General features: G+C 37.1%; 1 protein-coding gene across 1 annotated transcript; it reads left to right on the forward strand.

The window, feature by feature from the left end:
- Positions 1-13,334: 13,334 nt before the first annotated feature.
- unc93a (unc-93 homolog A) lies at positions 13,335-23,581 on the forward strand. The gene is made up of 8 exons (XM_060866175.1): positions 13,335-13,542; positions 15,104-15,285; positions 17,566-17,795; positions 17,945-18,070; positions 18,405-18,622; positions 19,845-19,980; positions 20,677-20,808; positions 22,112-23,581. Exons 1-8 carry the CDS (start codon positions 13,453-13,455, stop codon positions 22,411-22,413), a joined length of 1,416 nt encoding a protein of 471 aa, XP_060722158.1. The 5' UTR covers positions 13,335-13,452; the 3' UTR covers positions 22,414-23,581.
- Positions 23,582-24,634: the final 1,053 nt, after the last annotated feature.

Below are 24,634 nucleotides of genomic sequence, written 5' to 3' on the forward strand. Positions count from 1 at the left end.
AGTTTGGCAAAAACATATCGGAATGATGATGAGTATTTCCACTGTGGAACTTTCCCAGAGACTCCCACAGACTCTTCTGCTATTTCCAAATTTCTGTTCAGTCATGACACACATTCATAGCGTATGATAAATCTTAAACTTTTACATTTTGAGACACAAAGTAAAGAGGAGAAGTAAGGAAGCACCGAAGTGTTGTGATGAACTCATTTGTCCTGAAGATGTCAGAAAACCTAAAGTTACAACTTTTTGATTCTGATTCAAGTTTTATGTGTCAGATAAGTGTTAGATAGAGTAGACAACTTTGCAGGATTCCCCTCTTTGGCTGTGCATATAAAAATAAACTAAGTTTAAGAAACTAAATAAAAAAATGATGTGTGTTACACAAGTACATTGTGTGTTACAGTGTGTGTTACATGTAGTAACAGTAAAAGTACAGTGTGTTACATGTAGTAACAGTAACAGTACAGTGTGTGTTACAATAAGTGTTACATGTAGTAGCTGTAACAGTACAGTGTGTGTTACACGTACTGTAGTAACGGTAAAATTACAGTGTGTGTTACATGTAGTAACAGCAAAAGTACAGTGTGTGTTACATGTAGTATAGTGTTAATTTCGTCACCTATTTTTAATTTAGTCTTAGTCTTGTGCCAAATGTCCTTGTTAGTTTTAGTCATATTTAGTCATTCACATATCTTTTTTGTTAGTCTTAGTTTTAGTCGACTAAAAGTCTCGTCATTTTAGTCTAGTTTTAGTCAAAAGAAAACTCAAGGTATCATAGTCAAGTTTTAGTCGACTAAAAGTCTTTTAATTTTAGTCTAGTTTTAGTCACAAAATTGTAATTCTATTGTAAGAATAAATACAACGAGGCCTCATTAAATGCAATAATATCAGGAACACAAGTGTTATAGTGGAAATAAATAACTTAATGAAAAGCCTAAGATCAAAACTGTAGGTGTGTATATATATGTGTATGTGTATGTGTGTGTGTTTGTGTGTGTATATTGCACACACTATTATTGATGATATTTGGAGCAATATTACATGTAATTGTTAAACTTGATTCCCTTACATATACATTTGCTTTTAAGCCTAATTATTCATTTTGATTATGATGTGATTGTGACGGGGGCGTGGGAAGAGGTTTCAGGTTGGGGGTGCTGAGTTTTTTCTGTCACCACTTTTGAATAAGAAACAATATCAAGGCTATAAAACTTGTCAAAACTCCGCGAATCACAAAAGTATCAGTGAGAAGTTGAGAACACTCGTTTAAACAGTGCATACAATCGAACTTGACTGCACATCGCATTTTTTACTTTATTGATACTGCTTTTAATCGTAATGCAAAGACCGGTCATCGGGACATAAGCTGTCATGTACAATAAAAGATCCTGCGCAGCGACAGGAAATATAATTTAACACAAAAAGCCTAGACCAGGGGTGGACTTGCGCTCAGGAGTTTTTATTTATTTAGTTTTATTTATTTATTTATTTTATGGACGAATATTCTTTCTACACACACACTATTTTATTTCTTGATAACAGACCGCTGCGAACTATAACACACCGTTGCCATGAAAAACAGAGCGTTGCCATGGACACACAGGATTCTAACCGTAGAGACGGAGCGCACTATTTTCTTTAGCGAAACAATACAATTGTTTTTAAATCAATAAACTTCTTTTTAAATCATCATTTTGAGTGAAATTATCGGTTTATTTGGTAGGTAGCAATATAATAAGCTGGATCCGCTTCGGATCTGTGGGGGACCTGTAACTTGGGGGATCAAGCGGGACCTGTAACTTGAGCAACAGCGCGAAGCCGCAAACTCGTTGTGAATAATTTAAGGCGTAACAGCTGATGAAAAAGCAGAGACAATTGTAGACAAAAATGAAGAGAGATTTTATCTTAGTTTTTATTTTATACAAAACATTTTCGTCTCGTCTTTTTTTGTCAACAATAATGCATGTTAATTTAGTCTTAGTCAGCGTTTTTGGACAGTGGTGCAGTCTTGTCATCGTCTCGTCTTAGTCATGAAAAAAAAGGTTGTTGACGAACATATTTCGTCTCGTCTCGTCTTACGAAATTAACACTAATGTAGTAACAGTAAAATTACAGTGTGTGTTACATGTAGTAACAGCAAAAGTACAGTGTGTGTTACATGTAGTAACAGTAAAATTACATTGTGTGTTACATGTAGTAACAGCAAAAGTACAGTGTGTGTTACATGTAGTAACAGCAAAAGTACAGTGTGTGTTACATGTAGTAACAGTAAAAGTACAGTGTGTGTTACAATAAGTGTTACATGTAGTAACAGTAACAGTACAGTGTGTGTTACATGTTGTAACAGTAAAAGTACAGTGTGTGTTACATGTAGTAACAGCAAAAGTACAGTGTGTGTTACATGTAGTAACAGTAAAATTACAGTGTGTGTTACATGTAGTAACAGTAAAATTACAGTGTGTGTTACATGTAGTAACAGTAAAATTACAGTGTGTGTTACATGTAGTAACAGCAAAAGTACAGTGTGTGTTACATGTAGTAACAGTAAAAGTACAGTGTGTGTTACAATAAGTGTTACATGTAGTAACAGTAACAGTACAGTGTGTGTTACATGTAGTAACAGTAAAAGTACAGTGTGTGTTACAATGTGTGTTACATGTAGTAACTGTAAAAGTACAGTGTGTTATATGTAGTAACTGTAAAAGTACAGTGTGTGTTACATGTAGTACAATGTGTGTTACATGTAGTAACAGTAAAAGTACAGTGTGTTACAATGTGTGTTACACATAGTAACAGTAAAAGTACAGTGTGTGTTACAATGTGTGTTACATGTAGTAACTGTAAAAGTACAGTGTGTGTTACATGTAGTAACTGTAAAAGTACAGTGTGTGTTACATGTAGTACAATGTGTGTTACATGTAGTAACAGCAAAAAGTACAGTGTGTTACATGTAGTAACAGTAAAAGTACAGATTGTGTTACAGTGTGTGTTAAATGTAGTAACAGTAACAGTACAGTTAGATTGTGTTACATGTAACAGTAAAAGTGATGGAGTCCTAAAGGGATGAGGCTCCTCCTACTGAGTCGCTCAGTTTAGACATCAGTCTGTAGGAGTGTTTTCTTGACACAGACACCACACTTCCTCTGGGTCCTGGCATGTAGTTTCCATGGCGATGCTTTAGCAGCTTCGAGTGCAGCCTCCTCCTTCCACCATTTTACTGGCAGCTGGACTTTACTGATACTGCCTTAATGATAAGCTTTTATTCTCAGAGAAAGAGAGAGAGAGAGAGAGAGAGAGAGAGAGAGAGAGACAGACATTGTGAGAGATGATGCAACATTCTTTAAAGAAAACCGAGAGGCTCTAAGACTCTAAGAATGTACCTATTAATTGCATTCGCCATGGCAACTGTTTCTACTTACTACTTTACTTCTGTATTAGGGACAGAGCTGAAGGAGACTCAACAACCTCACACACACGCACACACACACTTCACACGAGCTGAAAGCAATTAATCACACCTATACTTCTGCTCTTAACATGCAATGCATGAATAACTGCAATGAAGACAAACTAAAATAACACTACAGGCTGAACATCAATTCACTGCAAGTCTTAATTTCTGTGCCATCATTAATTGACAGAATTGGCAAGATAACGTATTATTGAGTATTTTTTAACCATGGATGTGGAAATGTATTATTTTCTGCTCGCAAGCCGTACACAGAATTTCAGTGGTTGAAGACAAAATTTGAGCACTTGGAGCATCTCAGAGAGCAGAATTGAGTTTGGTATCACCATTTAATTTGACAATACAAACATTTCTATCATTTTTGTTTTTTGGAACTTTTCTACGAATATATTGCTCCTAGTAAGCAAGTGAAAAACAGAAACACTGATGAAGCACTACAAATTCTTAAAGTCCAGAGTGTCTACTTTCATATGAGCTTCATTTTAACACCACTGTGGAGTGAGACACGAGGAAGACGTTCAATGATCAACATGGACACAACAAAACATGAGCAAACTCCATTTTCTGGCGTCTGGTACATAATCTATCCATTATAAGTCAGCTTTCTCAACAGAACTCCGGCATCAGCAACAGATCTAATGAGTATAATCAGAGTATTGGAAGTAAACAGATCTCTTCAGCTACATATTGTGCTTTGCTCTTTTCCAACCGAGCTCAAAATCAGCAGATTTACTGAACAGCTTGAGAAAAGTGGCCTCTGTGGGGGCGACTGTTAGTCACTGGAGTGTGTTCCAGGATTTGCAGCCTTACAATATGAGCCAAAGCCTAATGATGAATCCCTAGCTTACAGTTATCATATCTAACAGCAGCTGCTGGTTGGAGGATGTTGTCTAGCTGCTTTTTTGTATAATATCCCACAGTCATCACATTCCTCAAAGCAAATTCTTTGATTTCTGTCACGTTGCAATTAACGCTAAGGGAAAACAGAAGAAGTAAACTACCATCACTGATGACTCAAGTGAGGTCTAGTGTATTATCAGTGAATTTTTTATTCGCACATAGATATGATGTAGATCAGACGTTCAATCCCTCCATGATTATTTTTGTAATAGTTGAGGATAAAAATGCTCGATTTTGAGGATTATTTTCCGACTTGGCAACTTATCGAGTATTCTGTACTTTTTTTTGTGGGGAAAATGACTTGAATCTATGAAATTGCAATCACAGAATTCTTCTTTTAAACTTCTTAAAAGTGAAGACACATACGTAATAACTTCGCACACATGAATCTGGGTGTCTTGGAACAAACTTGACAACAATCTGTGGTAATTTCGCAAGAGCGCAAGCTCAGAATATTTCTTGATTTTGGGTTCATTTCTGCGACATGAAATCATCAGTACAAAGTTTATAAACATTAATTTGTTGAAATCGTTGCAAATGTCAGCTTTCTAAATTTTAATTCAAACCTAAAAATCCTTAATGGAAAATAAAGAAAATATGTCTGTGTGTGTGTGTCATTTTATCATAACAGCACATTCTTTCTTTCACACCACATCCCATCACAAATGGCAACAATTCTATAAGTATTTATTTATTTACTTAAGACTTTAAAAAAAAGTCAGACATTTTATCCATTTCTGGTTACCTTTAAAGTCCTTCACCATCCCTCAGTAAAAAAGTGTAAATTCCTGATGCTGACACTGGAGACTCCTTCCACAAATGTTACAAAAATATGAACGAATATTTTATGAAATATATTATGAAACTATGAAAACGAATATACATATATATCCCTGCACTTATTCTAATTTGTTATGGTTTTCATAGTAACAGCTGTGGAACACAGAAGGAGTCTCCAGTGTAAGTGCTTTCTATTTATAGCCCCTTGCTGGAGACTTAGAAGCAAATTTTTTTTGTTAAGACGCAAGTCCTCGAAATTTGTCAGTGAACAGGTGCCTCCACGGAAACCAAGTCCAGCCCAAACACGAGGATAGTAACACTAACAGGGAAATTTAATTAAAACAACAGAATTGCAGAGACATTACAAAAAATCAAAAACATAAAACTAAAGACCAGGAACCAAACCTGGGAGACAAAAGCAAAAACATGCACAAGAAAACAGGTACATATAGGAGAAATAATCAGAGAACATAAGGAGCAGGTGTGCAGAACTGTAGGGTAACCGTAACGGACTATTAAAACAACACCGTAGCAGGACCTAAGTATTAAAATGTAAACCTGTGGTTTGAATTACAGCTACATTACACTGACAGAATAAATACATCCAGGTCTTCTGACTAATCAGATTCAAGTATTCAGCAGCACTATAGGTATATCAGGGTAGTGTAATATTATCAAGTCTGATCTCATGATTCGTATCACCACCTGTATGTTAAACAGCATCCCACCCAGGCATAGTATTAACTGCTTTAACACTGTTTTCCTCTATAATAGGGTTCTGTTCTCTTTAGCTGCTGTCGTTACAGTCAGGAGATAAAAACATGCTTGAGCATTTCCCACAGTCCGCCTTTCTCTGAAAGCGCAAACACGCACTGCAATTTGCCCGTCTAATTAAAGGAAGTGTGAAGAAGAGGAAAGCGGCGCTATTACATAGCTCTTTCCTGTTCAGACAGGGCTGGAATAAACCTGTCAGGGGCCTGGGTGGTGAAGAGGTAAAGGGAGACAAAGGAGCAGCTGAATAATTCATGCAGCATTTTGCATAGGAAAACTCTGTCCCTTTTCTTCTTTCTGACCTTGACATCTTCCAGTCCTGTTCTCCATCAGGCTACTGTTAACACGCCAGACACGATCTCCAACAGCTTTCCTGGAAGTTCCATTTTCAAAGCCTCTGGACTTTCAACTGCAAAGACACAAGAAGTGAAGCGTGCAATTAATCAGCTTTCATGCCAAAGTGAGTTTGGAGCAGCGTTAACTGGCTAGATAATTTACTTTGTTTTGCAAAAAAATACGTCATTACTATTATTTTACTGCATTTATACTCTAATTCATTACATTTACCTGCGTTTTTGTACATTATGTTTTTATTTAGACCTTCAGAGAACATAGAAAATCTACAAATCAACACAGTAAGACTGAAAAATAAACATCATCTCATGCTAAACAAGTTTTTATTGGAAGGAGTCTCCAGTGTCAATGCTATGTATTTGTAACACCTTGCTGCTTTAACAAGAATTAAAAAAGAAACATGCACATTTTTTTAAAACTTTATAGTCGAACACCTCTGTTGTTAATGTGATGCCAAAATGTGACACATAGAGGAAAAATCAAAAGAAGAAGAAAAAATAAATGAAACATTGCCTACAAACATGGCCGCCATGGATGCACACTTCCTGCAACCACCTGCATGCCCACGTGCACAGACGCCATCTTTATGATTATGTTCACGTGTATATAATTTGTACTTTTCTTTTACATTGTTTAAAAGCGTCTTTGTTTTCCTTCTTTTTTTACCATGTTTTAAGTTTTCTGCTGCGTTTTTTTGTTCTCCGGTGTGGACCTCGGGTTTGACCCTGCTCTCTGGTTACTGTATGTTGAAACGCTTGCTATTCTTATTGTTGCTTTCATTTACATTTTTTTTACCCTCCTATTTCCTATTTTTTTGAGGCTCCAAATAAATGACCAGTGTTTGCCTCCATTCTCTGAGTGTTTGTGCAATTGCCAGTTCTCACTTTTCAGAGGAGGTGTTGTTGTGGTAGTGAGCTGATTGGGTTTAGCTAAATAAAGGTGTTTTTTCCGGGTGTCAGCAGCGTTGCTTGCTGAGCCACATTGTGTATTGTGCTGTGAGAAACTGAGCAGCAGATCTCCCTGTGCATCAGCAAACAGTTAACAATAGAGAGGCAGCGAGTGACTCACGCCTGTCACCACCAGCTACAGGCAGGAAAAACCCGTCTGTCCTGCTATACCACGCACACACACACATACAAACACACTCACTCAAAACACATGCCTCTTAAAGCAGCAACATTTCACAGTATGTATATTAATAGCGGTAATGTAAAGATGCACATTCAGATACTAAACATATTTACTGATCCTGTTTACCCGAGAAACTGCTAGTGAACTTCTACCGTAGTATCATTGAAAGCATAATAACATATTGACGTCATGGTATGGCAGCTGCAATCAGGCTGACAGGAAAATGGTACGAAGGATTATTAAATCAGCACAAGACATCATCAGGGTCCATATACGAGAGCTAGACTCAAAGAGATCAGAGTATTATCAAAGATCCATCCCATCCAGGTCACAACCTGTTTAACCTTCTGCAGTTTGGGAGAAGGTACAGAGACATTTCATTTTACTTTTACAGCATTTTGCAGAAGCCCAGCGACTTACATGACATTATTTTTTTATACAACTGAGCAATTGAGGGTTAAGGGCCTTGCTCAGTTGGCTTTAACACTTTATCAGCGGTCATTCGATCTGTTAATATTTCGGATCTTCGTGTAAGAAATTTCTTGGATTAAGATGACATGGCCTCAGATATCTGTAATACAAAACAATAACAAGTTAATGCAGTAATAATGAATACTGTTATATATTATATACTACAGTGTATTAATCCTAGTTACAGCTCCTTCACATAAGAACAGAAAAACCTTGAAGGTTTAGATCAGGTGGTGGGTGGAGTTTCCTCCAGAAGACCTGAATCACTAGGATTTCGTAATGATCTTGATGTGTTTGGGTAAGTTCCTGCTTAAGAAAGTATGAGAGAATCAGTGTGCGAGTGTGTGAGTGTTTGTGAGTGTCTCAGCAGATTCCCACATAAATATAGTGAGTATTTGGAAAATTTGTCATTTATGGAATTATAATATGAACTTGATTTGTAGTTTAAATGTGTTTATGGGATTAGAGATTATGTAAATGTTTTTGTGAATGAAGTGTTGGTAAGGTAATATGTAAACAATCAGGTTTATACATACAGTATATACAACACACACACACAAACACACACACACAAGATTCAACTCTACGTCAGCTGTTGTTGTGCGATACACAGACACAAATAAACACAACTATACTTTTCCTCAGTTGTTTTACACACACACACACACACACACACACACACACACACTCACTCACACACACATACAGTTACGCAAGATTTAAACTCTACTTCACCTCAGTTGTTTTGCACACACACACAAGATTCAACTCTTCAGCTGTTGTTGTGTGACACACAGACACAAACGAACACAACTCTACTTCACCTCAGTTGTTTTACACACACACATACACACACACACACACACACACACAATAATGCGAGATTCAAAATCTACTTCACCTCAGTTGTTTTGCACACACACACACACACACACACACACACACACACACACACACACACACACACACACTAAATTCAAACTCTACTTCACCTCAGTTGTTTTACTCACACACACACACGCACACACACTAAATTCAAACTCTATTTCACCTCAGTTGTTTTACACACACACACACACACACAAAATTCAAATTCTACTTCACCTCAGTTGTATTACACACACACACACACACACACACACACACACACACACACACACTAAATTCAAACTCTATTTCTCATCAGTTGTTTTACACACACACACACACACACACACACACACACACACACACACACACACACACACACACACACACACACACTACTACTTGTACAACAGTGATCTCTGGTGGTGTAAAGGAGCAAAAGAAAAACTAATAATTATTTGTGGCATGGCCATGTTGTGTGTTTGTCTCAGTAAATGCCCAGTCATCTAATAATTGAGATCATTTATAATTAGACCAGAATTAACTGAGATCAGATTTCATAGAAAATCTTGTGGAAAAAAGGCATCACATGTTGGAGATTGAACAGCACTGGCATGGGCATAGGATGCGTAATCTGGACACACCCTAGATAAAATATCATAAATATATTATATTATAAATATTATAACACACACTCTATCTATCTATCTATCTATCTATCTATCTATCTATCTATCTATCTATCTATCTATCTATCTATCTATCTATCTATCTATCTATATATCTATCTATCTATCTATCATTTTCTTTCGTTTACATCCTGAAAGCCAACAGCGTCCTAAAAATTTCTGTATCTAATCTAAACCACACTAATAAGAGACATAAGTTTCACCTGAAGAGTTTGATAGCAGCTCATGGGTGAGGAGCGTGATTGCTCGGCTGTTATCAGCTGGTTTCATCAGTTACACATTCAGAAGCAATAAAACATGATCAGGAAACAGCGCAGAGTAGAGTCTTGGCAGTGCTCCGTCTCAGAGCAAGGTTCGTTCTTTACGTGTGTTTATGACATTATCTTGACAACAGGGAGGCAAAATGATGGAGTTCCACCGAAAAAACAAAGAGATAAACTCACCCTATCATGTATATATGTACTCTTTATGGATAGGTGGAGAGGCACGGTTTAGTCAGTGTGTACATGCAGTAAAACTATTCTAATCAATAGGCATATATCATTTATCTTATCATGTAGTGGACCTTGCTACGCGGGCGTGATTGCACACTGAAAGGATGAGCTGAGTGGAGTTACAGTTAACAGTTCATCCTGAAGAGATTTATTAGTGCAATGATACTTGATGAGTATCAATTACATAAACAGAGCATTCTGGTCATCACTGGGATGCTCAGATTTAAGTGGTTATGAAACTAGAGTATGTCTGTATCATCTACCTTATCCTTCACATCTACATTAGAGCACAGTGAAATTCTTTCTTCACATATGCCAAATTTGGAGGTTGGAGTAAGAGCGCAGGGTCAGACATGATACAGCAAGTGGCAGCTTGGCCATGCTGGGGCTTGAACACTTATCCTCCAATCAACCCAGAGCCATAAGCCACCACTGACCTTGAATTCATGTGGCAGGAGCTCAGTACAGGTGCAAGCATTAGAGTGGATGAAAATGTGATCTCACTGATTAGTTTGTGCTGGTTTGAGTATTTCAGAAACTGCAGATCACCTGAGAAATTTGTTTCACAATTAAATAAAAGAAAATACACTACTACTATTACTATGACCAACATCACCACCACCACCACCACCACCACCAACAACAACAACAACAACAAAACATCCAATGAGCAGCAGCTCTATGGGCAGAAACACCATGTTAGTATGAGAGAAGAATGTCTGGTTTCAGCTGAGAGGAGCGGAAAAGCAGAAAAGCATCTGAGAATCTTCATACAGGCCAAACCATCAGGAGGCCACAACATCAGTCAAGAACAGGAATGTGAGCCACTGAAGGTCATACATACATTTATTAGGCATTATATACAGTATTATAACATTATAATCTCTCTCTCTCTCTCTCTCTCTCTCTCTCTCTCTCTCTCTCTCCAAAACAGAATACTAGAAGTGTCTGTACAAATCTGGCTCAGCCACTCTAGGACATTGACAGAGTTGTCCCTAAGACACTTCTGTGTTGTCTTAGCTGTGTGCTTAGGTTCGTTGTCATGTTGGAAGGTGAACCTTCGGCCCAGTCTGAGGTCCTGAATGCTATGGAACAGTTTTTTTTTTTTATATATATATTAAAGATACTGTAAGTTGCTCCGTTTAGCTTTTCCTTAACCCTGATTAGTCTCCAAGTACCTGCTGCCAAAAAACACACCCACAGGATGATGCTGCCACCACCATGCTTCACTGTTGGGGTGGTATTGGGCAGGTGATGAGCAGTACCTGGTTTCCTCCAGACATAACGTTTAGAATTGAGGCCAAACAGTTCAATCTTGGCTTCAGTGATGGTTGTCCTTCTGGAACATCATTATCTCCACACAGGGTCTCTGGAGCGCAGTCAGAGTGACCATCAGGATCTTGCTCACCTCTCTTACTAAAGCCCTTGCCCAATAACCTACATAGTAAAGTTCTATTTTTATATAAATTATATACTTAGTCTGTTTTTTTTTCATATTTTTATTAAATTATTAGGCACAGGCTCCCCGTGACCCGAGGTAGTTCGGATAAGCGGTAGAAAATGAGTGAGTGAGTGAGTGAGTGAGTTATTAAATTATTAGGCCATATTTATAACATCTTTATTTAAGACAGTTATAAAATCTTTATATTATTCTTTATATTAACCATTTGTTTTATGTTTATGTTCTTTAAAGCTGCTTTGAGACAATATTGTGTTTGTGTGGATAAAACATGTTTACACAAGTTCACTTTCAGCTGCTCTTGCACTGATTATATAGAAGTGATAAAAAAGGTAATGAGTCGACAAAAACTGTAACTTGTTGTATATTAACGTGTTAAACATGAATGACATGCTCTAAAAACAGAGTTAGTGTAAGCACCTCATATCCTCTTTCTATGATACTCTAATTACCTTACTTTTTATTATAGTCAGCATCTTTACTGTTGTGTTCTGTTTTATTATGTTGTTATGCTATATATTATTATGATACAATATGCTATTGTTCTGTTATGATATACTATGTTATGCTATGTAATGCTGAGTTATTCTATATTATGCTAAGCTACTGTTTGATATGTTATGGTACGCTACAGTATGCTATGCTCTGTTAAGCTATGCTATACTAGTCTATGCTATCTTATATGTTATGCTACTGTATGCAATGTTATATGTTATGCTACTGTATTTTATGTTATGGCTTGCTACATTATGCTATACTGTGTTAGGCTATGCAACGCTACTGTATGCAATGTTATGATATGCTATGCTTTGCTACTGTATGCTATGCTACTGTATGCTATGTTATGCTATATTATTCTACGATACTATATGTTATGTTATGCTAAGCTACTGTATGCTATGTTATGCTATACTGTGTTAGGTTATGCTATGCAACTGTATGCTATTTTATGGTACGTGACTGTATGCTATGCTCTGTTGAGCTATGCTATACTAGTGTATGCTATGTTATATGTTATGCTACTGTATTCTATGTTATGGTTTTCTACATTATGCTATACTGTGTTAGGCTATGCAACGCTACTGTATGCAATGTTATGAGATGTTGTGTTATGCTGTGTTAGGCTATGCTATGCTACTGTACCCTATTTTATTCTACGCTACTGTATGCTATGTTACGCTATGCTATACTAGCATATGCAATGTTATGCTATGTTATGTTACGCTACTGTATGCTAAGTTATGCTATGATATGTTATGTTATACTGTGTTAGGCTACGCTATGCTACTGTATGCTATGTTGTGCTACACGACTGTATGCTATGTTATTCTATGTTATATTATGCTTTGTTTTGTAATGTTTTGTATAATATTTTATGAGCCATAGACTCCTTAGGGCTTTTCACACTGTGCTTAATCCCAGGATGCCATTATTCTAAACCTTCTTTACGTTAGAATGTAAGGGCTAGCTGCCTAGAAACTGAACAGCGCAAAAATCACTTGCTTTGTACAGTCACAGAAATCAGTGTGTTTGATGGAACAATTGTAAATTCATTATTTATTTATCTATATTTTTACAGTGCACAGAATATCAGTCAGAGATCACAGAGTGTTTAAGGAACTAACAACTGAAACTAAAAAATTAGCGGAAGCTGGATATCAACTACACGGCAAACTTAATGGAGGATTTACAGTCGCATGCTGGATTTATCCAGTCATCTTGCTGATGGTGAATATGCAAATAAGCAGAATCCAGTGGTTTATCCAGGTTAATCCAAGGTTTAGGAACATACAGTATGAACTGTCAGTATTCAGTATTACCCCTGGGTTAATAGGAGAGGAGTGAAACCTCTAACTACACAACCCTGGATTCTCTTTGCCTGGAATTGTCCAGTAGTTTTTGGTTCACACCTTTATGGTGCCCATGTGCTGAACTTTGTCCTCCAGGACAACAGGCTGCTATATGAAGTGACAGGAAATCTGATATACGGCAGTCTGAAACTTTTCTCCTGAGCTTCTGACATTTTGTCGATTTATCTCTCTTTATTTGTGTACCTACAGGAAAAAAATGATAAGCCGAAATACCAAAAATGTGCTTGTGGTGTCGTTTGGATTTTTGTTCTTGTTTACAGCGTATGGAGGACTGCAGAGTCTGCAGGTAACCAGCTGTTCTTTTCTATAACAGAAGCTCTGTCAGGTTGATAGTAACATGCTCGTTTTAACACGTTATTGTTTCTATGGTAACGGCTCAAACGCAGGTACGTACGGGTATTGTGGCCTAATTTGCATAATAGACTAATTAGACTAATTAATATGAAAAAAAAGATAGATAGATACAGAGTCAGATAGACAGACAGACAGACAGACAGACAGACAGATAGATAGATAGATAGATAGATAGATAGATAGATAGATAGATAGATAGATAGATAGATAGATAGATAGAATCAGATAGATAGAAACTTGATTGATGCTGAGGGAAACATTGCGCTTGTAATATAATCTGAACTGAAAACTTTAACTTACCAGTAGGGTTGCAAAATTCCGGGAATTTTCAAGGCTGGAAACTTTCCATGGGAATTAACGGGAATATATGGGAATTAATGGGAATATATGGGAATTAATGGGAATATATGGAAATTAACTGGGAAATTTTTTAAAAAAATGCAGAGTTGCCTATAACAAGGAACTTAAATGTAGTTAAAAAAAATCTTGCAGCATAATTTTGTTTAAAACAACAAGATTTAATGCAATTTAAGTTGAACCCTGCTTTCCTCGGTCACTTGCACACAGCACACTGCTTACTGGAGGGCCATCGAGGCCACACCCCCTGCATTTACTTGCATTCTTCCATAACACGCACAGTAACACTTTATTTTAGGGTCATTTAACTAGTTGCTTATTAGCATGAATATTAATAGAATATTGGCTATTTATTAGTACTTATTAAGCACATATTAATGCCTTATTCTGCATCAGCTTATTCTACATTCTTAATTGTACCCAATACCTAAACTTAATAACTACCTCACAAACTCTTATTAAGCAGTCAATTAGTTGTGTTACTACATGCAGATAATTTGACGGCCCTCCCTCACACACTCACTTGAGAAAAAATGCTTCATTTTACATTTTGATTGGGACTTTTTTTTAGAACTGCAATGGTGTGGATGCTTTCATTTTACAGCAATCGTAGGGAAATATGTTTATTACAATTATTACATTTATTATGTTTATTACAAGCATCATAATATTTATTATGCTTTTGTGTTACTCAATGAAATAATCAATTAAAGTTCTGCTTACAATTAAATCAGTCAAGACGTCATTTTTAAATTTGTATTACCTTGCATGAATGTCTTCTTATGACCAAACAAAATGTTTATTTATGTTTGGATATGATATAGTTTATATAAATTTCCCTATATTTCCAAATAATGAACATAAATTCCCATAAATACCCATAAATTCCCGTAAAGTTTCCAATTTGGAATATTTCCAAAATTCCCCAGATTAAGTTCCTGTGGAAAGTTTCCGGAAATTTACCGGAAATTTACTGGAAACTTTCCGCCCCTTTGCAACCCTACTTACCAGTGGATGTGAATTTAAATAAATGTTATACAACACAAAACGCTCCACATTCTCTTAGAAGATGTAAACATCATTAGGTCAATCTGAAGATGTTGAGAGTCTACTGTCTCTTCCATTGTGTATCACAGAGCAGTCTAAATGCAGAGGAAGGAATGGGTGTTATCTCTCTGAGCGTCATCTACGGAACCATCATTCTGTCCTCCATGTTTCTGCCCCCCATCATGATAAAGAACCTGGGCTGTAAATGGACCATCTTCATCTGCATGGCCTGCTACATCAGCTATTCCTTTGGAAATCTCTTCCCTGGATGGTGAGAGTGTTTCTCTACAAAACATTGTTGAATGAATGAGACAGAAGGGCGTGAGGCGTCTAGTGATACTGCTGTTTCTTTATCATTTATAGCTCAGTGCAAAACTTTGTAAAATAAAGTTAAAATTAAAATTGAAAATTAAAATAAAATTAAAATAAATAATTAAAAATTAAGATAAAATTAAGAAGAGAAAGAATACTACTAAATACTACAAAATATTGAAATAAATATATAAATACTGTAAAAAAAAAAAGAAAAATATAATATATATTAAAGATAGTCTGTAAAATGAATTAATTAAATATATAAATCATAAATTACATCTAGGGGGGCACGGTGGCTTAGTGGTTAGCACGTTCGCCTCACACCTCCAGGGTTGGTGGTTCGATTCCCGCCTCCGCCTTGTGTGTGTGTGGAGTTTGCATGTTCTCCCTGTGCCTCGGGGGTTTCCTCCGGGTACTCCAGTTTCCTCCCCCGGTCCAAAGACATGCATGGTAGGTTGATTGGCATCTCTGGAAAATTGTCCTTACATGTCAAGTGAGAATAGAAACAATCCATGTAAAATGCAATACTTACCTGTTGGTTTGTTGAAAGATGCGAATAATGGAGGCAACCGCTGACCGCCTCAAATTGGGTTGCACTCTTTCACCAGCCTCTCTTAGTGAGAGACTGTGGTTGATTACATAGTCAATGATAGTGGCACGAATTTCATCACTGACTACTGTTCTTGCAGCCCTTGGAATGCCACCACCACGCATTCTTACACCTCTACCTTGCTCTCTCCTTGGGCCTGCTCATCTTTCTGCACCTGCACCTCTCACTGCACCTGCACCTCCTACTGCACCTCTCACTGCACCTCTCACTGCACCTGCACCTCCTACTGCACCTCTCACTGCACCTCTTACTGTACCTCTCACTGCACCTCTCACTGCAGCTCTCACTGCACCTCTTACTGTACCTCTCACTGCACCTCTTACTGTACCTCTCACTGCACCTCTTACTGTACCTCTCACTGCACCTCTCACTGTACCTCTCACTGCACCTCTCACTGCACCTCTCACTGCACCTCTTACTGTAGCTCTCACTGCACCTGCACCTCCTACTGCACCTCTCACTGCACCTCTCACTGCACCTCTCACTGCACCTGCACCTCCTACTGCACCTCTCACTGCACCTCTCACTGCACCTGCACCTCCTACTGCACCTCTCACTGCACCTCTCACTGTACCTCTCACTGCACCTCTCACTGCACCTCTTACTGTAGCTCTCACTGCACCTCTCACTACACCTCTCCCTGGCCCTGCATCTCTCACTGGAGCTGGTCTTCTCCCTGGGCCCTTGCTCTTCCTCTTCCACGTCCAGACATTGCAGTGTTTGTCTTTTTCTGTTTCTGTTTCCAAAAACATCACTCCTCAAAGTCCTCATTTTATAGTAATAGAAAAAAATAACCCCTGCCACTGAGTCTAAGCCAGACTGGAATCAGCTGTGGTTGGCCAAATTCACCCAACATAAATCAGCTGTGTGTCAATTATTCAATTGTTTGTTTATTATCAGCTGAGATATATTGTTTTTGAACTGATATCATTGCAGAAGCAGAGGTTTTTATACTGTATCTAAGGTTTGGAATATTGTTTTTGCTATTGTGGGATGTTGTGTGTTAACATTCGTGAATACTACAAAAACAATCCATAATTGTGTTGGGAGGTATAGCTTGTCTGTTAAGAAAATGTAAGCATTGTGGAAATGTGTTCACTGATTGCATATTGTGTGAAAACGACATGAAATGTGTGAATGCTATGGCCACAAAAGACTGATGCTGTGCTAATTGTGTTTAGAGTTTTGATAATGTGACAACTGTTTGGACAAACGCTTGTTAGCGACTGAAAAAACTGTATTTGATCAGTTACCCTAGCTCTGGTCCTTCTTTGAGCACCACCACACATTCTAACTCCTCTCCCTTGCCCTGGTATTCGTCTTCCTCTCCCTCGTGCAGACATTTTTCTTTCTTTCTTTCTTTCTTTCTTTCTTTCTTTCTTTCTTTCTTTCTTTCTTTCTTTCCCTCTTTGTGTTGCTCGATATTGTTCCTTTTCCTCACAAGATCAGCCCAAAGAGTCCTCTTTTAGGACATATGATCATGCGATTGAAAAAAAATTTCTAAAATTTCTCTATATACAATGAATTATCATGAATATAAGTTAAAACACATTTATGAGATTTCAGTAAATAAACATGTATTTTAACTCAACAGTAAATGTTTAAAGAAACGTGTCACGTTCGCAGGCCGAGTCTGATTGCCACATCTGCTATTCTGGGTTTGGGAGGCTCTCCGCTTTGGTCTGCTAAATGCACGTACCTCACCATCACTGGGAACAGACAGGCAGAGAAAGAAAACAAGAAAGGTCAGGATGTCATAAACCAATACTTTGGGATGTTCTTCCTTATCTTCCAGTCGTCTGCCGTGTGGGGAAACCTCATGTCATCACTTATATTCCAACAGGATGCTAGCGCAGGTATGGCTGAAACGTAACACAACGAAAATCTCTCATTGCCCTGATCAGATTTACACGATATTGTATATAATGTAATGTATAATATATATTATAATACAATGTTTATGATGCAACGAATAATAATGATGACGGTGTGTCTGGTGTCCAAGCTGAAATTCCTGAGGACAGGCTGCAGTTCTGTGGTGCTGCTCTGTGCAATGAGAACTTCACTACCACGGGGAACTTCACACGGCCAGAGCAGAACCTCGTCAACATACTGATGGGCTGCTATATTGGTAAACAGTCACGACTACCAAACAAATATTACAGACCCTTACAGAGTTTTCTTGTGAATCTTGTGGACAAAAATATTTTTTTGATTTTTTTTTAAAGCTGTATTTGTTATGTACACGAACAGAAATGTGTTGTGACATCATAACATGACTCATGACACAAATACGATGAAAATCTGATGATAAATATAAAAAATTGCAAGCTTGAATAGATATGGTGGAGTTTTGCGTTAATTTCTTTGATTGCAACATTGAAAAACCTTCCAGGGATTTTATTAGCCAGTGTTGAAATGTTTTGTAAAGTACCATATACAACTCAGCTGAAATACCTCTGTAGGTGTCGGGGTTCTAGCGATGATCCTTGTGGCAGTTTTCCTGGACAACATTGATGGAGAAGAAGCAAAGAATTTTCGGAAAAACATAGGCAACCAAAATTTCTGCAGTACCTTCCTGGCCACATTCAGTCTTCTAAGAGATAAAAGGCTGTTGATGCTCATTCCTTTGACTATGTACAGTGGATTCGAGCAAAGCTTCCTCGCTGGCGAATACACCAAGGTGAACAGATCTGAAAATATTATTACTTATTTATCCAAAAATGAACCTTTTTTTACCAGTACACTGGTGTTCCATTCCCAATGAGGGCATTTCAATCAGTATAAAGGAATGAATGTTTCTCTGTCTATGAGTCCGATCTAAAATTAGTCAGTCTTTGTTAGCTTTCAGTGTAAGATGTGTGTTTTTCCCTCTGTTGATTCAAATTTTTGCTGTTTTTGAACAAGCACTTGTGGCATCTCAGAGAGCAGAATTGGGTTTGATATCAAGGTTTAATTTGAAGATAAAAATTTTTTTTTTGTGGTTTTAATATTTTTTCTATGAAAATATTGCCCCAGTAGGCTAGGTAAAAACAGAAATAGTTCTAAAAAATAGACATGTGGTGCTTGCCATGTGCAAATCTTGTACCAGAGCAGACAGACAGTGTGCTAATATGTTTGAAAGCAAGTGGGCATTAAGAGCACCAAAACTTTTGGATGCAAATGGATAAATAGGGTGCCAATACTTTTGAAAGCAAGTGGGCATTAAGGGCGCCAAACCTTTTGAATGCAAGTGGGTAGATAGGGTGCCAATACTTTTGGAAGCGAGGGGTCAGAAAGGGCGTCAACCTTTTTGATGTTAGTGGGTAGATAGGGTGCCAATACTTTTGGAAGTGAGTGGTCAGAAAGGTCGCCAACATCTTCGATGCCAGTGGGTAGATAGGGTGCCAATACTTTTGGAAGCAAGTGGTCAGAAAGGGCGGCAAAATTCTAGATAACAATGTGATTAAGGTGCTTGTGGTCATGTGACAAAAGTTACAATAAGTCAAATTTCGCTTGTTAATAGACCTGTGACTTAGCTGAATGCCAACATTACATTGCATTACAACATTACATTACAACATAAGAGACATTTATAAAGCAAAAATGGACAACAAAGTCGCTCATGAGCATCTTCGTAAACCAGTATGAGATGAATTGTTCATGTTTATACAGTTGTATCGTAGAGTTTAGATTTAAAGCATGCTTGAAATTGATGTCTCTTACTAACGCTAAGTCTGGTAATCATTGAGATGCTAATTGAATCAGTTCTGTGGGAAAAGGCCAGGGATTCTCGATGAAATTCAGTTTTTGACTTCTACATGTTCTACGTCAAACATGAAACACAGCTGCAAATGAACTGAGAGTGAAGGGGATTTATGAATGCAATTTTTTATGTGAGTAAAACGTGATTATATGTGTTGCAGAATTACGTAACTTGCGCATTGGGAATCCATTATGTTGGATTTGTGATGATCTGCTTCGGGGCTGTGAATTCGCTGAGCTCCTACTTGTTCGGGAAGCTTGCGCAGTACACCGGGAGAATCGCTCTCTTTTGCCTAGGTGAGTCTGTTAAATCAGAGTAACCTGAAGTCATTTAGAGATCTGAGATTGTTGTTATCCCTGTTAGAGTATTGTTGCAGAGGAGGAATCATTTTTAATTTTCTTTCAGAAACACAAATACATTTCTATAAAGATCAGAGCAAAATAGAGAAATGACAGAGGGGGAGAAAGAATGAGACAAAAGAGACAGAGGAGAGAGAGAGAGAGATAGAGAGAGAGAGAGAGAGAGAGAGAGAGAGAGTGAGAGAGAGAGAGCAAGAGAAAGAGAGGGACAGAAAAATAGAATGAGAGAGAGTGAGAGAAAAAGATAGACAGACAAAAAGAAACAGAGAGCGAGAGCAAGAAACAGACAGACAAAAAGAAATAGAGAGAGAAAGCGAGAGAGATTAAAAGGAATAGAGCAAGCGAGAGAAAGAGAGACAGATAAAAAGAAAGAGATAGAGACAAAAAGAAATAAAGAGAGTGCAAGAAAGAGAATCAGACAAAAGGAAAGAGAGAGCGAGGGGAAGAAAGAGACAGACAAAAAGAAATAGAGAGACAGACAATAAGTACTTGAGTACCAGTTTGAGTACCTGTGAATAATGTGTCCCTGTCCCAGGTGTGTAAAAACCCAGGTGAGGCAGGACAGCGAGTGTTATAGAAGATGGTACTGAATTTTTTTGAGATCTAATAATTGTCATCTCTTTCTCCTCACAGCCGCTGTGATAAACCTAAGTTGTGTGATAGCTCTGCTGTTCTGGAGGCCTCATCCGGACCAGCTGCCCGTCTTCTTCGTGTTTCCTGCTCTCTGGGGCATGGCAGATGCTGTGTGGCAAACACAAACCAACGGTGAGACTCTTAATAACTGACTCATCGCTCATACTGAATCAGATTCATTGTGAAAGGATCAAAAAGATCATAAGAATCATAATGATAGGAATCATTTCTTCTTATCATTACACCTTATCACAGAAAAACTTATCAGTTCTCTTGAGTCTCAAGAATTTAGATAGTGACTAATAAATACAAAAAATTTCAAAATTCTAAAGAAATCAAAATTTCTGTTCCAGAGAGAGAGAGAGAGACAGAAAAAGAGTGAGACAAAAGAGACAGAAGCAGAGATGCAGGCAGAGAGAGAGAGAGAGAGAGAGAGAGAGAGAGAGAGAGAGAGAGAGAGAGAGAGAGAGAGATGGTGAGTAACAAAGAGAGAGAGAGAGAGAGAGAGAGAGAGAGAGAGAGAGAGAGAGAGAGAGAGACCAAGAAAAAGAGAGTGAGAGAAAGAGAGAGACACAAACAAAAAGAAATAGAGAGTGAGAGAAAGAAACAGACAGACAGAAAGAAATTGACAGAGACAGAAAAAAGAAATAAAGAGCTAGAGAAAGAAGCAGACAGACAAAAAGAAATAGAGAGACACAAAAAGAGAGAGACAGTAAGATAGACAAAGAGAGAGAGTGAGAGAGAGGAGAAAGACAAAGAGAATGATAGAAATTCTTTCAAGTCTTGAGAATGTTTTAATAAAATAAAATTAAAATAAAAAAACATTATAGCATTATAGATGGTGACTAATAAATACAAAAAAAAAAGAACATCAAAATTGCTAAATTCACTTCTTGAATTTTATTTATATTTATATGGCGCTTTTTACCGATGGACATAAAAGCACAGAGCAAAATTTACTGAATTTAAAGATGAAATTTTGAGATCAATTAAACATAAAAAAATACATTTTTTCCCCTAATGAGCGAGTTTAAATTAATCCATTTCTAAAATCATTTCTAAATGTATCCCTAATGACTGTGTAATTATGTCATTACCAGATGAAGGTAAATCATTAAACAAATCAATATTAATCAATAAATGAATGAATGAATGAATATTAATAATTAATCAGTTAATTAACCAATTATATGAACAGCAAAATGAAACACTTTAGTCATTAAGATTAGTCAATAAGACTTAATTCGTTCATGACAGTGTTATAAATATTCCTAGATGTTATTACACGGATGCTGTCTCATTACATTATGACATAAAGTTGCTGCACAAATTCAGTTGTAAGGATGTCAGGGCTTATGTAGGTGTTATGTAGCCTAATAAAGCCTCACAAACAAGCTTCTCACACTTTCCCTTCTGGTGTGTTTGTCCATGGCAGCGCTGTACGGCACGCTGTTCCCTGACCACAAGGAAGCAGCGTTTGCTAATTATCGCATGTGGGAGTCTCTGGGCTTCGTGATCGCCTTCGCGTACAGCACATACATCTGTCTGTCCACCAAACTCTACATCCTCATCGCGGTCCTTCTTCTGAACATGCTGACGTACTTCTGGGTGGAGTATAACGAGTACCGTCATCCTACTGCAGCGCTGAAACACAGCACGGACAAGCTGGACGAGATGAACCTGAAAGACACAGACACAGAGAAATACCAGAAGATTATTTGTCAGACAAAAATATAGTGAAAGATACTTAATTTTTATTTGATTTTATTGTATTTTTTTTTTTTAAGGTCGTGGATGGCAGAGATGGGGGACTCGAGACATATGACTTGACTCGAGTCAGACTTAAGTCACACATTTGAGACTTGAGACTGCTTGACAAATATTAAAAAAAGACTCGACTTGACTTTGACTTGACTTTCATGACTTGAGACTTGACTCAGACTTGAGTTAAATGATTCAGAGATGGGGGATTCGACTTGACTCGAGTCAGACTTGAGTCGCAAATTTGAGACTTGAGACTTGCTTGACAAATATTTAAAAAGACTCGACTTGACTTTGACTTGACATTCATGACTTGAGACTTGTGACTTGCACATGTGTGACTTACTCCCACCTCTGGTGGATGGTCAGTGTGTCTCAAAAATGCATGGTGGCTTCTTTTATAATTTAGTAATAGATATGCCAATAAATTAAACATTATTATAGAAAGTTTATGTATAAACTGGATCATGTTTTTTTCTTATTCTGAAGTGAAATGATCGCTGATGATGTTTGGAATTTTCACATGAATTTTCACATATTTGAAATGATTCGCTTTCACGTAAAAATCCATACAAGTCAGTAAATATAACGCAATCATGAAAATCCAGTATAAAAAAACTGTTATAATATTATGTATATTATACATTGAATATTTCTTGTCTGAAACCTGTGTTATTCTATTTGCAGGTCAATTATGTCACATTACCTCCAGTTATTTACTGGTCATTGGCTAATTGGTAGCCATCAGTGTCCATTACTAATATAATAGAATTATAATAGAAAGTTTTATTATAGTTTATAATAGAAAACTAAAGAAGCCAAATTAGGATGACATTTCTACAGTATTTTGTAATATTTGTCCTGCAGTGTAACCGAAAGGCTTTTGTATATATATAAATGTTTATAACATGCTTTCATAATTAATCGAGTTAAACCTTCACAGATTTAAAATTAACATTTTTGTTTTGGTTGGAAATGTTTTATTTTAAATCATATTTAAAATGGGAACTATTTTAATTGTACTTTGATGTTGGGATTGTGTTGTGGGGTTTAAGGTTGTAGGTCTGGTGATAAATCCAATAAGACCACTTTTTAACTAGAGTGAAGCCTTTTAGTTCAGAAATAAAAAAAATTTTTAAAGATGTTTTTGAGTTAACCGACCATTTGTTCACATAGACACAATTAACATAAAGCATTTTTAACAATGATCAGAATTTGGTTAAGCGAATTTTAGAATTTTAGACCGAAAAGTCATGAGTTTGTAACCCAGGTCCACAACTCTCAATTGCTCAGTTGTATAAAAATGAGAGAAAACTTAAGTCGCTCTGGATAACAGTATCTGCCAAATCCTGTAAATGTACATTTCATGTACAGGTACGGTCTGTATTGCTATAGCACACTGCAACGCTTCATAAAAAGCTGCTAGCAGTGCTGAATATCTGGAACAGAATTAGAACACTGATAAAAAAAATAATTGGATAGCAAAATAATATAGATATAAGTAAAATCTGGATATTCATAGTTTCACTGATAGAGCGTAATTGAAACAAAATGGAAAACATAATTTAAATGAAAATATAGAGATTAAATAATATATGATGTTATTAAAGATACAAAAAGAATATTGGATAGAATCAAATACTGATAAGTGCACAAGAGTGATTAAAGGAGAGAAGAAGAAGATGCATGTTTCATCTCGTGTATGTTTCATTTTGTAGGAGTGTAAAAGGGTCCCATGCTGCCTCAGACTTCCGGCCTACACTATTAAAAACATTACAGCGCACCTCTTACTGGACATATGGTAACTATGGTAACTATGGTTTATAACCTTTGATTCCATACCATGCTTGTTATTAGAGTCGTGCGTAAATGCACAGGTGTTGTGCCACCTCTGGTACCCGAGCTGTTACCTGGAAACGAGATGACTAGTAAAGCAGGTAAACTCAGGTAAAGAAAAACTCGGAAAGAAACAACAAGGCTTTCTTCACAAGGTAAGACACTACATACTGCTAAATAGAACATGGAAAAGAAAATGTATTTATCCATCCATCCATCTTATCCGGGGCCGGGTCGCGGGGGTAGCAGTCTGAGCAGGTTATTGTTTGTTTAAATATTACCACAAGTACTTCATATACATTTTTATTTTATATTTATTTTTATATATTATAATTTTTAAAAGAGAGAAACAGAGAGAGAG

The sequence above is a fragment of the Tachysurus vachellii genome, chromosome 3 (genome assembly GCF_030014155.1).
Source record: "Tachysurus vachellii isolate PV-2020 chromosome 3, HZAU_Pvac_v1, whole genome shotgun sequence".
In the NCBI taxonomy this organism is placed as follows: Eukaryota; Metazoa; Chordata; class Actinopteri; order Siluriformes; family Bagridae; genus Tachysurus; species Tachysurus vachellii.

Bases quoted from the DNA above. Each gene is read 5' to 3' on its own strand.
- unc93a (XM_060866175.1), top strand. From the start codon at position 13,453: ATGATAAGCCGAAATACCAAAAATGTGCTTGTGGTGTCGTTTGGATTT. The intron at 13,543-15,103 runs GTAACCAGCTGT...TGTGTATCACAG, and splicing joins GAGGACTGCAGAGTCTGCAG to AGCAGTCTAAATGCAGAGGA. The intron at 18,071-18,404 runs GTAAACAGTCAC...ATACCTCTGTAG, and splicing joins ACTGATGGGCTGCTATATTG to GTGTCGGGGTTCTAGCGATG.